The sequence below is a fragment of the Cottoperca gobio genome, chromosome 12, assembly GCF_900634415.1.
Source record: "Cottoperca gobio chromosome 12, fCotGob3.1, whole genome shotgun sequence".
Lineage (NCBI taxonomy): Eukaryota > Metazoa > Chordata > Actinopteri > Perciformes > Bovichtidae > Cottoperca > Cottoperca gobio.
In genome coordinates, this window is record NC_041366.1 from 22,257,449 (window position 1) to 22,274,846 (window position 17,398).

Here is a 17,398-nt window from a genome sequence, read left to right on the forward strand (position 1 = left end):
TTATATATTTCTGTAATATAATTTATACGTACATGTAAGGCGATGGGAAAAAGGTGAAATACTTGCAGTGACAGAGAGTGAAACTGCAAATAGTCCATGAGTAAAACATGCAAATATGTCTGCACTGCATACCTTTGACAAATAAACCCAAGAGCTCGATGAATCATCCGACAGTAATGTTCCAGTAATGACGCAAATGTTTAGCAGAAGGATCGAGAACCAGAAACACGGTAGAGTCGAGTTCCTCTGTGGACTTTAAAGAGATTATATACATTTAATAAGAATCCTTGTAGGTCATGCACACTTCTCCTTTTTTCCTTCTTGGATTACAGCAGAAGAAACTTCCTTTGTTGATCTATTAAAGAGCCACATGCTTCCTATTATGCACCTTTAATCATTCTCCTTTCTAAATGCTTTGTCTCGTTTTCTTTTCGGTTCAAAGGTTTTGAAAAATGCTAATTGTCCGACCTCAGCTGAGAGCACAAGCAGACCTTTCTGTCTTTCTATTCTGCACGAAACCACAGCTTCAGGCCGAATGGTCGCTGGTTCAAGTCCCCGAAGGGACCAAGTATGAGGCGTGTGGACGGATACTTTGAGAGGTACCGGTCCACTTCACTTGAGCAAGGCAGCAGTCTTCCACACTGCTCCCCGGGCAGACTCTAAAACCCTCCATGTCCTTTGGTAACTCAGCACATTTAGTCGCCATCGTTGGTACAGAAGTGCTCTAATCTTCAGTGTCTGTGAAGCAAAGGAAGAAAGTTACGATTGTGAATGTCAGAGTCTCGGGATTCGGTCATATTGGTATCAGGAATAAAAATAGGGATGCTGTCAGAGACACTTGGGGTTTGGTTTTATCTCCCTGCCAAATGCAGCGTTCACAGTCTGACCTCATCAACCGCACCATGATGTGACTCAGCCCGGGTCCTCCAGCAGACGTGGTCTATTGACCGCAGCTGCAGACCATGCATGGAGGTCTGTGGGGCTTCCTGTCATCCAGAACACAAAACTCCTGTAAAGGCTCATTCTGAAAAGCGCTCCGATGGCAGATAAAACTCTGGGTGTCCTGTTGCTGACTGGATGGAGTCCATATCGGTGCACAACAAAATACCGGCGCATGCGGTGCACAGACTAACCACAAGAACACCTGTGGTATGGAAACTATGACTCATTTGCTGCTGTTTGTTGCCATAGATACTTGTGTTTATCCTTTGAAGGTGGAACATCATCTTGCAGCCACTGAAGTTTGGCTTTTACTGAATTAATACACATTCAGGATTGTGTTTTATGCTCAATGGCAGTTTCTCAATTGTGGAATAAAGCCCTGTTGGCTTAGAAATAGGATGCAACACGTATGGAAAACAAACATCATTAAGACCCGAGCCTCCGCATTTCTGCCAAATGTGGCGACTGGTGGTGCCAGACTCGCTGACGACCAGGAGGCCGCGTGAGCCGGCAGCCTGTCTGAAGCTCTGCTGGCCGGTCAACGCGCCTTGTTAAGGCGGCGCGGGGCTCCAGGCCGCTCATTTCCTGAGTTTGCCTCGGGACGACGGGGGGAAACGAGGGCACATGGGAAAGGTGTGAAGTGAAGGAATCTCCCCGCGTTTCAGACAGTTTCAAATAAAGACTCAAAGTCTCGTTTCTTCGGCATGAACTCAAGAGTCTCAAGATATTCTGCTCTCAGTTTGTTGGAACGTGATGTCAGGGGCCAAACATGGGTTCCTGGTCTGGATCATTAGCTACTCATGAACAGCACATTTGTGTACGAGCCTGTGGGAATTGGTAGCAGCCAGTAGGAGCCAATGCAAAGAGTTTCTCCAGGTCACTCCTTCTCTACGTGGGGCCGTCTGAGGAAGCTTTTAAAAGCAGGTCCTGGCCTTGATGCTCCTCCCTCAGTAAGACTCCTACAATCCTAACGATCACACACACAGACGGACAGGAGCTTGTAGCATGTCTCACTTCTGATTCAAAAAAGGAGGCAAGGACACAAAGGCACCTCTCGCAGCAGGCGCAGACGTACGGATCGGTCACTGCAGAGACACTGCTGATCTAGAAGCAGTGGGACGGACACAATGGGTTTGTGGACAGCCCTGATTGTGGCCTCGCAGCTGCTGTTGAGACTCAGCTTACACGTGGAGGCGCAGGCGTTAGGTAAGTGTTGTTGGACGTGTTTTAATAAATCATTCGAATGTCATTTCAACTTTAATGAAATGCGTCATTGATTGGCGCCAGCCAGAGCTGCTGCAGGGGAGGGAAACATTTCAAGAAAGAAAGTCTTTTTTAAGGTTCTGTTTCAATTTTAAACACACACACACACACACACACACACACACACACACACACACACACACACACACACACACACACACACAAAGTAGGATGTCTTTGATTTAATTTCAATGCCACACTTTCCTGACAACCTATCTGTGATGTAATCCTCCATTTTTATTATCTGTCAGAAAAGATTTAATGGCTGCACCACCGGGTGTTTTAACACACTGTATGAGCTCAATGCATAATGTATAAAGCAGAGACTGAAAGAGAATATCATATGCAGAGCCAAAGAACACAAAGGATTAGACACGCTGTATGATACTCACTGAGGTACCAATAAAATGCTAAATATCCCCGTCAGTTCATGAAGAGATGAGGCGTTCAAATATATCTTCTCTGAAGTGAAGTCACACAGATCCGCGTGGTTACGTCGGCTTCAGGAGGCTCAGCTCTCTGGCTCCTATTACTTCAAACAATGTCCCAGCTAGGTCACACACATGGGAATAATCAGAGATGATCTGGGGGCAGTGTTGCACTTCAAGCCACACACACTCTCAAACTCTCTCCCTCTCTCACACACTAATGTATTCAAGGTCACACACACACACACACTGGAGCTGCAGACGCCATGCAGAGATATTGGTGTTGATGGTTTATCAGCTGATGGAATACCTTCCACGCTCACATTAATCCCTGCAATCTTTGGGCAACAGCGGCCTGATGTTATCTATAGAACACGTCCAGTTTAATGGACTTCATCATCTATCACTTCCCTGCGAAATGACTCGTTGTCTGCACGACTGACATTGTTAAAAAAACGAGATAGACTAATGTAAAGTGAGATCTTAGAAGCTCAAAGCAGCCGTTCTGTCTGTGTAAAGGTTATTAATCAATATGAACCGGGAGACGAGGTAAACCTTTAGAGCAGCTATGATCCATGTTTCTATAATAACAACGTGAAAGGAGGATTAGAGGTTTCTTACGTTTCTTTCTTTCAGGGAGTTTTCCTTGTGATGTGCGAGGGTCCGAGGACAGAGGGGGTCGTAAAGCCCCCGGGGACAAATGTGTCATTTGCGATATTGGGCTGAATAAATACATTTGATTTGATTTGCTGCCACATCTGCAGCGTCCTTTGCCTTTAAGAAAGCTTTACAGTTTCAGCTCTTTGTTTAGCAACTTTACTGTCTCGGTTCAGCGTCGTCGCTCTCGTCGCGTCACTTCCTGCTGAAGAGCCACCGCACACCAGCTCGTCACCACCAAACAGCAGACACGAGCTGGAGAGCAGAGCGAAGCATTTAGCAGCTGACAGAGAGTTCCCTCAGGGTGGAGACCAAAACCAGAGATAAAAGAGAGAATATGGACTGAAATGTCTACTATATATATATATATATATATATATTTATATATTATATATATATATATATATATATTATATTTATATATATAAAACTGCTGGATGTATAAATAAGCAACTGTTTGCTAACAAGTTCGCCATGTCAGCCTAAAAGTGATGATGTAATGTGTTCATGTTTCCATTGCCACCAAATAGCCAAAGAAAAGAGTCATTAGAGATTTAGAGCTGATAATATTCTAACATTACTTCATCACAGATCTTTATTTACTACAGGCTGATGATGTAATAAGTACATTTACACAAATGCTTGAGTGTTTCCTGGTTATGCTACTTCATACTTCTGCTCCACGACATCTCAGAGGGAAATACTTTTTACTGCGCTGCATTTATTTGCTAACTTTAGTTACTTAATAATACAAAATATTATCTACAGATAAATGAGGATGTGATGCTACTGATAAGTATAAAACAATTCAAATGAGCTGCAACATTAAAGTGATGAACACATTTATCCAGGAATTATTTAATGCAATAATAAAATGTGTTTTATTCTGAAATGGGCCATTCTGCATACTGAGAATACTTTTGCTTTTGGTACTTTAAATATATGTTGATGCTGATACCTGTGTACTTTTACTTGAGTAAAGTTTAGAACGCAGAGCTTTCACTTGTAACTTTTACTTTGTACTTTTACAAAAGGATCTGAGTACTTCTTCCACCGCTGCGTACTCTAAACAGACTCACATCTTGACCATGATAGATTTATACGCAGGAGTTAAGGAGAGGACAAGACACCGGATGACTTTATGGCTTTCTGCTGAACTGCTTTTATGGAGCTTGAAATCGGAGGTTAATCAGCGGGTGAAATGAGGCATTTTCTCAGGATCTCTGGTGTAAGACGACCCCGACCCCCACAAAGCCCTCTGTCCACAGGAGTTATGAACAGCAGCACTGTGTGCTTTATGTGTGTGTGTGTGTGTGTGTGTGTGTGTGTGTGTGTGTGTGTGTGTGTACGGCTTTACAGTAACTCCAACAACGCGCACCGAGCTCCATTTGTTCCCTCGCTTTCTTCATTTTTGGGCTTTTGTAAATTGAATGTACCGCTGAGTCAAAAAGAGATTTATCTGTTTATAATTCTCAACAGGTGATGTCAGCAGTCAGGGATACAAAAGACTCACCCCCCTCTCAGTGAAAGGGATGTTGACAACACAGCGGGCATTTTCTGTGGCTTAGTCACATTTCCAAAGCCCCCGTGTGTTTTTGCAGAAATACGACATGTGACGGAAGAAACACGAGGATAGAGTTAAAAGAAAAAAGCTCATCTGGGGATCATGCTTCGCAATCTTGGCTGACAACAGCCGAACTCTGGGAGCATTTGGGAGCAATGTCTCTCCCTCCTGACTGCGGGCCTTGCAGACCGCTCTGAGGGTGCTTGTGTATTCATGATGCGTGCAGATGGCGGACTACAGATTCACTGCACATCCTCTCGCGGCCTGCCAAGCTCCCGAGTCACTTTATTAAAGGAGGACTCTAACCATGAGTGTGCAGCGTCCCTCTGGTTTTTCACACACACTAAGCATCTAGACGTTGAAGTCTGCCGTACCTCTGCCTGTGGGAACAATGAATCAACTGTGGCTGAACATGAGCGCTCGCATTATACTTTATTATACAACACTATACAGTCGCAGCACATGGCTATGATTTCCACATCTTTCTGATTTCCCTGAGCCAACTCTGCTGAAGTTTGCGCCGACTGATTGACATAGTCAGTCTCTGAAGAGCAACAAACACTGGGTCGACTTCATCATCTCCTCCTTCTCGACTCAGTTGATGTGTTTACTCAGGCAGCGGCTGCAGGTTGTAAATATTCATATCCCATCATCCATTACTCATGTGCATTAATGTCTCTCTCTTCCCATCCCCGTCTGTCAACAGTCTATGATCTGCTCACCTCGCCTGATTGCCTGCCAGACCTGCTGCAGGGGGGTCTGGCAGAGCAAGGAGTGACCGAGGCTTTCATCCTCACCTCCTTCAAGTTGCAGCCCAAGACCGGAACCAGCATTTTTTCCCTGTACAACCCGCGGGACAACAGCAAGTACTTTGAGTTCACCGTGATGGGGAAGCTGAACAGAGGTAGGAGACCATGAAAGAGGCTTCAAGCTGCACTAGATCATTACAGTTATATTAACAACGGGTTAATGGCATCAGCTGTGTGTTCTGGGGAGCGTGTCAATGTTCTGTTAATACACATTAACCCTCCTTTTGTGTTCGACCTGCTTCTAGGTGAATATTTCGTAAATATTATACCGTTTTTTAATTGGAAAAACTACTAAATAAACACCACAATACCGATGGTGAGAATATTAAAGAGTCGCTGCTTCTGTGGATAAAGGTGACTGAAAATCAAGAGTCTTGATTAGATTCCTTTGCTAAAGGATGGTCCAGTGTATCCTTTGCTAAAGGATGGTCCAGTGCATCCTTTGCTAAAGGATGGTCCAGTGTATCCTTTGCTAAAGGATGGTCCAGTGCATCCTTTGCTAAAGGATGGTCCAGTGTATCCTTTGCTAAAGGATGGTCCAGTGTATCCTTTGCTAAAGGATGGTCCAGTGTATCCTTTGCTAAAGGATGATCCAGTGTATCCTTTGCTAAAGGATGGTCCAGTGTATCCTTTGCTAAAGGATGATCCAGTGCATCCTTTGCTAAAGGATGGTCCAGTGTATCCTTTGCTAAAGACGATGAGAAAGGAAGCATTGGAGCTCCTTTTCTTAGCATTTAGAGAACACAAACTGCTCTTATCAGGGCAACACTCTGATACTTCTGGGTGGTTTCCCTCAGTTAGGAACCTCCCTAAGCGAGAGAGACTTTTCAATCCGGTCTCGTTGCATTTGAAATGAACCCTTTACAGTAAATGCTCCTTGTAAAGCCTCCCTCCTCTTTGTTCCCATCGCCTCCTCTCCCTCTGCTCCGTCCTCTCAAAGCTGTGTTACGCTACCAGCGGAGCGACAAGAGGATGAGCTCAGTCACCTTCAACAACCTGGTGCTGGCAGACGGCCAACAACACCGACTGTTGTTCCACCTGAAGGGGATGCGGCAGCAGGGGCCGGGCGGGGTGGAGCTGCATCTGGACTGCAGGCTGGTGGAGACGGTCAGGGATCTCCCTGCGGCCTTCCAGGGTTTACCGGCAGGCTACGGGATGGTGGAGCTGAAGACCATGCAAGCCAGAGAGCAGGTGACCCATCGCATACAATAATGAATCTTTATGTCCCAATAATGGATCTGCAAGGTTTCCAAGTTGGCTCAGCTGTCCCCCCTGGTTGTGTTCTAACAGGAGACTTTAGACGAGCTCAAGCTGGTGGTTGGAGACACATTTGAGAATGTTGCTTCATTACAAGACTGCCATTTCCAACAAAGAGACTCCGTCCAAACTCTGGGTAAGACTCTTTCTGTGGAAGCAAACGTCCACAGAGACGGCCAAATGTTTTCTTAGGAAAACAACAGTCACTTTGTGAGGGGGGGGGACTTGAGAGCAGGCTCACAGAATCCCCCACCCCCTCACCTTTCCTCAGTTTCACAAAATAACAGTCCCTTTGTCTTAGGGGTCAACACGAAGCAGCTGTCCAATCAAATGCTGGAGTTAACGAAGGTGATACATGACCTGAAAGACGTCCTCATTCAGCAGGTGACTACCACTAACAGCTCCTCTGAGGCCACTTAATCCCTGCTGGCTCACCCCCGACCCCCCCGACGGCTCGCCTGACTGAACAAGAACTTATTTATGTTTCACCTTTTCCAGGTCAAAGAAACCTCATTTCTCAGGAACACCATCTCCGAGTGCCAGGCCTGCGGTGAGGTCACGTGCAACTCACAGTTATTGTTTAGCGAAACTAAATAAAATAGCACATGATGAATTAAATGTGTTTCTTTTTCTGTGTTATTTTAAAAAGGGCTGGGCGGGACGGAGGTGGTGAAGCCACGGTGCGGCCCCGGGGTGTGTTTCCGTGCCGTCGCTTGTATGGAGACGGTGGACGGTGTGGAGTGCGGGCCGTGTCCTGACGGGTACACCGGGGACGGTTTCAACTGTGACGACGTGGACGAGGTAAGGCTCAGGGAGTGTGTGTGTGTGTGTGTGTGTGTGTGTGTGTGTGTGTGTGGCTTTTATTATTCCTTTCATGAGTCATATTTTACAGTCTTTGTTTTATTTATTTTAATTGTATCACGTTGTTTATTCTGTACACAAAACATCTACTGCACATCTGTCCGTCCTGAAGTACTAGAACTAGAACTAGAAGCATGCCCTATCGTGCAAAAAAGTGTAAAATTATTTGTATTTCTGCCCCCGTGATTCGGATCTGCCCACGCTTCACCCTCCCACCAAGTTTCATAAACATCGTGCGAGTAGATGTTCTGTAATCAAAACAAACATGACCTCCTTGCTGAGGTAACACTCAGCTTGTAAATATCACCCTCACATCCCGTGTAAACTTAAAGGTCAGTGGCGGGGGGGGTTCCCCACATCTATCGTCTATCCCCCCAATTTGAAGCCAAAAGGGGGATAATTAGCCAAATAATGAGAGGGTGGCTCATGTGCAAACTCTGTTCTAATCCCATGACGTAAGCGTGGGCCTGAGGCTGTTGTTCTGTTTCCACACAGACACTCTGCCTTTGTGTAGACAAACCAGTAAACTGAGCCTGCGGTTAGCATTATTTATTTTTGATGGTCTTTTTTATTACGTATTTTGCCTTCATACAAACGTTGGCAGCAGAGAGGTGACAAGTAAATGAGGTGAGACAGACAGAATAATACGCAACTCCGCAGAAGCTAATACGGAGTAATGAGGTTCAGGACAGCCACAGGTAGAAGTCAAAGTTAGGGATTACAGTTAAAGTTAAGGCCTGACTCTTAATGAGGTCCTCATGAGGATAGAAGTACAAGGATGTGTGTGCGTGTGTGTTTGGCTGTCTGGCTTCTCGTGTTTGCGCTTCATGAGGACCGGCCCCTTCAATGTTCAGGTTTAGCATGAGGTCGTCCAACCTAAAAGCCCCGTGAGAAGCACATACATTCTTCAGCAGAGCTCCTGTCCTCCTTCCTGCAGTGCCAGTTTAACCCCTGCTTCCCTGGAGTGAAGTGCGTGAACACCGCCCCGGGCTTCCGCTGCGACGCCTGTCCGCTCGGATACTCCGGCCTAGCGGTGGAGGGGGTCGGCATCCTGTACGCCCAGACCAACAAACAGGTGAAAGAGTGGATAAGACATGGAGGACACAAAGACACAATGAGACTTAACTAGAGCGTGATGGGACACACCAGCTGGCCAGGGTGGTAAAATGTATCTGTCCACACAAACTAACACTCACAACTGCTTCTGTGGTAGTTCCTGCTGCACTAAGCATGTCCAGGAACACATTCTGACATCACACACACACACACACACACACACACACACACACACACACACACACACACACACACACACACACATAAAAGAAAGAGATGGATGCAAATTACAGCAAAAATCTAAGAAAACATAAATTACAAAAAGGTCGTATTTGTGCTACAAGAGAATAAACGCTTTAGATTACAGACCTCAAATTATGATCTAATTATATTTTACATATGGGACATCGATACAATACTTACAAGGACAAATGTAAACGTATATATATATATATATATATATATATATATATATATATATATATATATATTATATACACATATATATATATACTTAAGTAAAGTAAAAGTACCTCAAAGTTGTACAAAAGAGCAGTACTTGAGTAAATAAACTTCACTTTCCACCGTGTATTTCTGTATTTCATGACGTATTGGAACCTTGAAGTCAGAAGAATGTAAATATATGTCATATATATATATATATATATATATATATATATATATGACATATATATATATATATATATATATATATATATATATATGGAAGATTTCACATCTAACCTTCATCACTTCAGGTTTGTGACGACGTTGACGAATGCAAAGAACCGAACAACGGAGGCTGCGCTGCAAACTCAGCGTGTCACAACTCTGTGGTGAGACCAGAAGAATATCTTCCCAACATTACTCTTATTTTAGAAGATCATTTCATTTGTGCGGCTGTCTAAAGACACCAGATGCCCTCGCTCCTTTGCACAGGGCTCCTATCACTGCGGCAGCTGTAAGACGGGTTTCACAGGAGATCAGCTGAAGGGCTGTAAACCGGAGATCAGCTGCGGTAACAGCCTGACCAACCCCTGCGATGCCAACGCACAATGTTCAGCGGAGAGGGACGGCTCGGTCCACTGTCAGGTAGGATTCTCTCTTGTTTCACTCGTACGCCAACTTCTTATGCACGCTGTGTGACGGTCTGAAGAGTTTCCTTCTCCTCCTCAGTGTGGAATTGGTTGGGCCGGTAATGGATACCTGTGTGGGAAGGATACCGACATTGACGGATACCCGGATGAGAAACTCAAATGCAAAGATTTGATCTGTAAAAAGGTAACCATGGGGAAGGTTGTCAGCAGACTTTGTTGTGATAAGCGAGTCTTTCTTTTAAAATATGTTTTCCTGGAACATCTCCTCGCAGGATAACTGCATGTTCGTTCCCAACTCCGGTCAAGAGGACGCCGACCAGGACACGTATGGAGACGCCTGTGACGACGACGCAGATGGTGACGGTATACCAAATGAGCAGGTTGGTGAACATGTTTTAACAAAACAGCTGCATATGATAATATCTCCATCATCGACTAATCTGTTGATTGTTTTCTAGATACATCGTTTAGTCTTAAGGTCAGTTTCATCAAAAGCTGTAATATGTAACTTCTTCTTATTAAAATGTCTAAAAACAACTTGTCCTATGTGTTATAGATATAGAAATATATATATATATACATATATCTATATATATATATATATATATATATATATATATATTATATTATTTTGTTTGAGCGACCCCTAGTGGCAGAACATTACATATTGAGCATTTAAGTCCCAGGAGAGGTCTTTAAATGACTTGTGTTGTCCAACCACGAGTCAAAAACCAAAAGATGATTAAGTTACAATCAAATAGAAAGTGACTGATAGCTTAGCTTAGCATTAAAACTGTAAGATTGAGATCTCAGATGCTGAGAATGTTTTCCGTCTGTCAGGACAACTGCTGGTTGAAGCCCAACGTGGACCAGAGGAACACGGATAAGGACAGCCACGGAGACGCCTGTGATAACTGTCGCCTGGTGGAGAACCCCGACCAGAGGGACACCGACAGCGACGGCAAAGGGGACGACTGTGATGACGACATGGACGGAGACGGTACAGATGCGTTACATCACTAACACTGGCGCTGAAGGCACTCACTGCTATGACTTATTCCTCTGTTCTCTGCGCTTCCTCGCTGCTCTCACATTACAACGACAGACTTTACAGCGCACACACCTGCAACATAGAGAAACAAACTGTGCAGCTGCGGATGCTTTTAGAAGAGACGGCAGACTGAAGGCCGACAGCAGTCTGACCATTCACCAGCATGACTACACCTGAAGCCCCCACAGGACAGATTCTCCTCCGTCGCTGCTGCTGCCGCCCTGCGATGAATAAAAAATAAACTCCTAGTAGTGTTCACCCACATATCAAATACAACAGTGCAACCCAGTGGTGGAATTACAAATAACACGCTTTCTGATTATTCAGCTGATGACGATGTTCTCAGTGTCACATAAAGTAAGAATATCTACTGGAATACATCACTTTGTTTTAGAAATCAAAACTCAATCAGAAAACATGGATTAGATATTGCTTTTCCTGCTGTTTTGGTAATGCAATATGAATAAAATGTCCATTAATTGTGCAGCCCTACTTTAAATTGCATGTTTTATTCTGACCAATGGTCTAAAACCCAAAAGATATTAAATGAACTATCACACGAGAGAAAGAAATGCAGCTAAATCTCCACAATTAAGAACCTGAAACTAAAGATATGCTGGTGTTTTGATGGGAAAATTATTTATCAAAAATGTTCTAAGGTCAATATTTGTTGTCACAGCTATAATTAGAAAAAACGTACTTTGTAATAATAAAAATTCTAGATGAATTAAAAGATATTATTAGAATTATTATGTATATTATTTCATCTTTTGTTCTGTACATTACCTTGTTTTATTAGTGTTTATCACTGCACCACCTGTATCCAGTAAATATTCTCTCTCTGTCCCGGCCGCCGGGGAATATATCAGACTAACCATCTCCTCTCGTTTGACCTGAAGGCCTGAAGAACTTCCTGGACAACTGCCAGCGCCTCCAGAACAGAGACCAGCTGGACCGGGACGGAGACGGAGTGGGAGACGCCTGCGACAGCTGCCCCGACATTCCCAACCCAAACCAGGTCAGTCAGAGCCAGATGGATGGAAAATCTTTGCATTCTTTTACTTATTCCTCTACATTTAAGTGGGACATATTGTACTTTTTGCTCCACCACATGTATCTGACAGTTACTTTAGATAGAGCAAGTATGATTTTAAAAGCAGGATGCGAGTACTTCATGCTGCTTTCAGTGAACTCTGTCTCTTGTTTCAGTCCGATATTGACAATGACTTGGTTGGAGACTCCTGCGACACAAATCAAGACAGGTATAATATAATCACAGTTTCGTTCTTGCAGATATCTGAACTGTTCTTTGCTACTCGTCCTTTTAATGACGCATGTGATCCTGCCGCTTCCCCTGCAGTGATGGCGACGGTCACCAGGACACTAAGGATAACTGTCCGTACGTGATAAATAGCTCCCAGCTGGACACCGACAAAGACGGGCTGGGTGACGAGTGTGACGACGACGATGACAACGACGGCATCCCTGACAGTATACCGCCGGGGCCGGACAACTGCCGGTTGGTACCAAACCCGGACCAGGTTGACGACAACAGTGAGTGCTCGTCTCAAATATACGGAAACCCTGAGAGGTGATGCAAGTTCCAAGTCTGCTTCCAAACTGTGTTCTCTCCCGTGTTTAAGACTTAGGAACAGGTCAAAAAAATAACCTGTGACGAAGGAGGAGGAACAAGTGTTGTTTAGTCAGGACCAGTGTTTGTTGTTGTAATACTCATTTCGGCCACAAGGGGCTGAAGTGCACAACTCCCCTCGTTCTAAATAGGAATAAAAGCATTTATGTTTTCTTCCAGGTGAGTTTTAATTCCTCCATGTTCTCTAAACATCAAGGTACATATAGTGTGTGTGAGCGATTTATGTCAAATTAATGTTACATTAATATTGTGTATGTCTCATTTAAAACACCGTACAGCCACTTGTGACCAAAACAAAAGCAGTTATTATTATTTCTCACTTGCCTCTCAGAGCCTCCGTACTTTGTGAAAACAGTTGACAGTAATGCTTAGAGATGATTGTTTATACTCTGCAGAGATAAATGTTTGTAATTTCTCGTCCTGAACTGTTGAACCCTTGAACCCTGAGCACATTAAGTGGCAATTCTGTTGTGTAAAAGCCTGAAGCCATGTGACTCATTAGGACATCATGCGTCTGGAGTCAACGGGAGAGGAGGGTCCGTTCAAATCAAGTGGGGCAAAGCAGTTTGTGTTGAATGTTACACGTACGAAAACAAAATGGGAATAAACGACCCACAAGACATTCAGTCATTGTGAGCATCAGAAGCACAGAATGAAGCTTTTTATACTGAGAACCACAAATAATAACCATCTTCTTACATTTAATAATCCAAAACCTCAGACAGATGCACACATGAAGCGTTAGAGAAACTACAGCGCAGCAGCATTTCTAATTCTGACTCACACAGCAGGGTGCAAATACAATACAACCATCCAAATTAAACACATGCAACATACAGCCGGGTACTAAAATGTGAATCGTTCCTTAACAAAGGACGTCTTTTGGCATCTTTCTATATTCAGGCAATCTAAAATCTAAGCAAAGGATTGAAATGAGTTGATCACTTTGCATAATTGACGCAACAATTGGCTGGTGTATGTAACCAACATCTGTCTGCACCTGAGCCTTGATCACGAAACACTAAACCATCATCTTCTCTGTGGTGCTTCAGACGATGGAGTCGGAGACGTGTGTGAGTCTGACTTTGACCAGGACAAAGTGATTGACAGGATTGACAACTGTCCCGAGAACGCAGAGGTCACCTTGACGGACTTCAGAGCCTATCAGACGGTGGTGCTGGACCCTGAGGGCGACGCCCAGATTGACCCCAACTGGGTTGTGTTGAACCAGGTGAGATTAGTTCCAGTGCAGTGGCTACAAGTTAAAGCAGATATAAAGGATCTTTTGTAGTGATGAAACTACGGATATTAAATCACCTGAATGTGCTCCACAGATCTTAGAGTTTCAGATCATTGTCACATGGCTGTTCTGGTTCACTTTCACCGCTTCTGTAGTGTTTTCAGCACCAAACAGCTGCAACCGTGAGAGAGCTGGTGCAGCATTTAGCAGCTGAACAGATTTCCAGAGACCAAACACCGAGCTATAAGAGAGAGAAGCTCCAGATAAATGATAACTGTTTGCTAACAAATTCACGCCAATGTTGTGGTCACAGCTTGTTTCTGCAGCCTGAAGTTGCCTAACAAAGTTATTGCCGTTTTATTCAGCTTTATTGCAGCTTTTTTGCAGCTTTTTTGCAGCTTTTTTGCAGCTTTTTTGCAGCTTTTTTGCATATTTTTGCATATTTTTTGCATATTTTTTGCATATTTTTTGCATATTTTTTGCATATTTTTTGCATATTTTTTGCATATTTTTTGCCGATCTTTAGCAGCTTTTTGTACTTGTTTCCAATGAGAGTGAAGCATTGTCCTCGCTGCTGTTGCAGAGAGCCCCATGTTTCTCTGCTCTATGCGCCTCACGTTTTTTGCAGGAGCTCCCTAAACGGCTCGGTCCGACGTCATTGACGTTTTCTCCCCATTGTCCAATCGGATGCGGTGACTGTAGCTGGATACCCTGAGCTGATATGAGCAGCTGTCGTTACTATAATACGTTTGATAAGACTTCCTCACTAACAAATCTTTCTCACGCAGGGAATGGAAATTGTTCAGACCATGAACAGTGACCCAGGACTTGCTGTTGGTAAGACTCAGTTCCTCCCAGTTGAACATCAGCCACTAAAATACACAATGTGGGAACATAAAGAATAACCTGAGTACACTTCCTGTTGTCAGGTTACACTGCTTTCAGTGGAGTGGACTTCGAGGGCACATTTCACGTAAACACAGTGACTGACGACGACTACGCCGGCTTCATCTTCGGCTACCAGGACTCGTCCTCCTTCTACGTGGTGATGTGGAAGCAGACGGAACAGACGTACTGGCAGGCGACGCCCTTCAGAGCTGTGGCCGAGCCCGGCATCCAGCTAAAGGTGAAAGAACGAGTCACAAATCCCCAGCAGCAGCAGAATCAGACTATTTATATCCCTCGACATATTCTCCACATTCATGCCTTTCTCTTGTCTGTCTGCCCCCCCCCCTCACTTTTCTGTTATCTGTCGTTCTACATCAGGCTGTGAAGTCTCGAACGGGCCCCGGGGAGCACTTGAGAAACTCGCTGTGGCACACAGGAGACACCAACGACCAGGTGCGTCTGCTGTGGAAGGACCCCAGAAACGTAGGCTGGAAGGACAAAGTGTCCTACCGCTGGTACCTGCAGCATCGCCCGCAGGTCGGCTACATCCGGTACGACAGCACGCGCTCCACACATTCATCACATTATCGTGCATATTGAAACTGGAGATGTCACGACACCAGACATGTAGTAGTTGAATATGGAAACAGAGGATTCACAGTGAGACTCTGTGCAGCTCTATAGCACCACTTCCCAAAGTGTCGAGAGTAAATAAATAAAACATTTACACGTCGTGTTTTTGTTTAGGGCGCGGTTTTATGAAGGGACGGAGCTGGTGGCCGACTCCGGCGTGACGATCGACACGACCATGAGAGGAGGACGACTCGGCGTGTTCTGCTTCTCCCAGGAGAACATCATCTGGTCCAATCTGAAATATCGCTGCAACGGTGAGGAAGCCGTTTGTTTTAACACGTAACATCTCTTCTTCACAACTCGTGTGCACGTTGTGTCGATGCAGAAACGAGAGGCAGCTTCACTTTGTCTCACGATACGTCTTCTCACTCCCACAGACACCATCCCCGAGGACTTCCAGGAGTTCAGCACTCAGCACGGTGTTGACTCTCTGTAGAGCACCAGATCTCTAAAGACTCTGAGTGTGAATGTGTGTGTGAGTGTGTGTGTGTGAGTGTCTGTTGTGTGTAATCATCTCTTTAAGACTCTTATTGTCTGGATATTGTAAGTTATAATGACGTGACAGAAGAAGAGCATGCAGCACAGTATAACATAAGTTCCCATATATTTTCAAAATAAAAGGAAACGTCTCCCACACAGAATATTTTAGTTGATGTGTGCGTTATGAACACAAAGTGAAAGCTTTGATCTCTAACAGGTTGTATTTGTGTATTTTTACTCCTTTTGTAAAGTTTTATACGACTCAAAATGTCCGACTGCGTCTCACTTCCTGTAGAAGATGAACTTAAAGCTCCATGTAATCCTGTCTTCTCTTTCCATCGTCTGGTCTTTCACATCGTGATCATCTCATGTGTGTGTGTGTGTAGTCACCAACCTGGTCAAAATAAAAAGGGCTTTAAAGTGTGTTGTTGTTGATTTAAAATCACTTATTATTACTGATATTGCTGATTTAGATGTGTCACATGACATCATATGGCCACACAAATACACCACATGACCTCTCGTAACAGCCCCCGCATAACCTCGTGGCACATTTCCCTTCTGCTCGTTGGGCGACACTGGAGGAACAAAGGTCACTGTTTTGCTGGAACAGGAAATAGTTTCCCTGATTAGCTGCAGAGATGAAGAGAGAGACTCCAGGCTGCGGTTCCTCCAGAAGAGAGACAAGGATGAGAGTTTCTTTGTGCTTCAATGTAGACGAGAGACGTAACATCCTGCAGATTCCTTTATATTCCCAGTGTGTGTGTGTGTGTGTGTGTGTGTGTGTGTGTGTGTGTGTGTGTGTTCATTAACTCAGCTGGTAGATAACCGAGGTAAGAGCTTTAATTTGCTTTATATAAGAAGTTCAATGACTCACCTCAGATGTGCGGCTTCATTATTGCATCTGGTAAATTTAATAACCGCATAATATTTTCACACTTCTGTGGAAATATTTATAGATTAACAATCAAATGACCATAAATCAGAATCAGAGACTTGCAGATCTTTCATGAGCATTATATTTATCTATTGATCGAATATGAAGATTAATGTTCTTGTCGTTTTATCTTAAATCCCTGTTGAATCCTGGACTTTGTAAAACTTGATTTGCATAAAACCAAACATTTAAAGAAGCTGCTGCCTCCACTCAACAAGCCAGATGCATCCTGGGAATACGCTCAGACCCTGCATGTGGTAGACAAGAGGGAGTAAGTGTTTGCACACAGTGTGTGAAACACGGCAGCCCGAGGGTCCATCAACATGTGGACAACAACATAATGGTTTGCAGTCTCATGGACTTGGTTAGAGGACAGGTCACAGTTGCATCACACACGTCACTGCTGAACTGTGTTCAGTCGCTTCTGTGTGTTGATTCTTCAGAAGTCACAGAAGAAAAGATGAAGAGGTTCACGGCTCGAGCTCACAAGAGAACTGTGACTGTCGACGGGAACAGAAAGCTCTTCGATCACTTCGCCAAATTAAAAAAGACTCAAATTAAAACAATTGAAGTTTGGAGTTCAG

General features: G+C 44.2%; 1 protein-coding gene across 1 annotated transcript; it reads left to right on the forward strand.

Moving 5' to 3' along the window:
- Positions 1-1,908: 1,908 nt before the first annotated feature.
- On the forward strand, positions 1,909-16,300 carry thbs4b (thrombospondin 4b). The gene is made up of 22 exons (XM_029444681.1): positions 1,909-2,148; positions 5,561-5,758; positions 6,604-6,854; positions 6,954-7,056; positions 7,222-7,304; positions 7,419-7,470; positions 7,570-7,721; positions 8,719-8,856; positions 9,596-9,673; positions 9,777-9,929; positions 10,014-10,118; positions 10,207-10,314; positions 10,775-10,934; positions 11,885-12,003; positions 12,195-12,247; positions 12,346-12,539; positions 13,689-13,867; positions 14,665-14,713; positions 14,806-15,002; positions 15,143-15,315; positions 15,512-15,651; positions 15,775-16,300. Exons 1-22 carry the CDS (start codon positions 2,070-2,072, stop codon positions 15,831-15,833), a joined length of 2,823 nt encoding a protein of 940 aa, XP_029300541.1. The 5' UTR covers positions 1,909-2,069; the 3' UTR covers positions 15,834-16,300.
- The last annotated feature ends 1,098 nt before the right edge of the window (positions 16,301-17,398 follow it).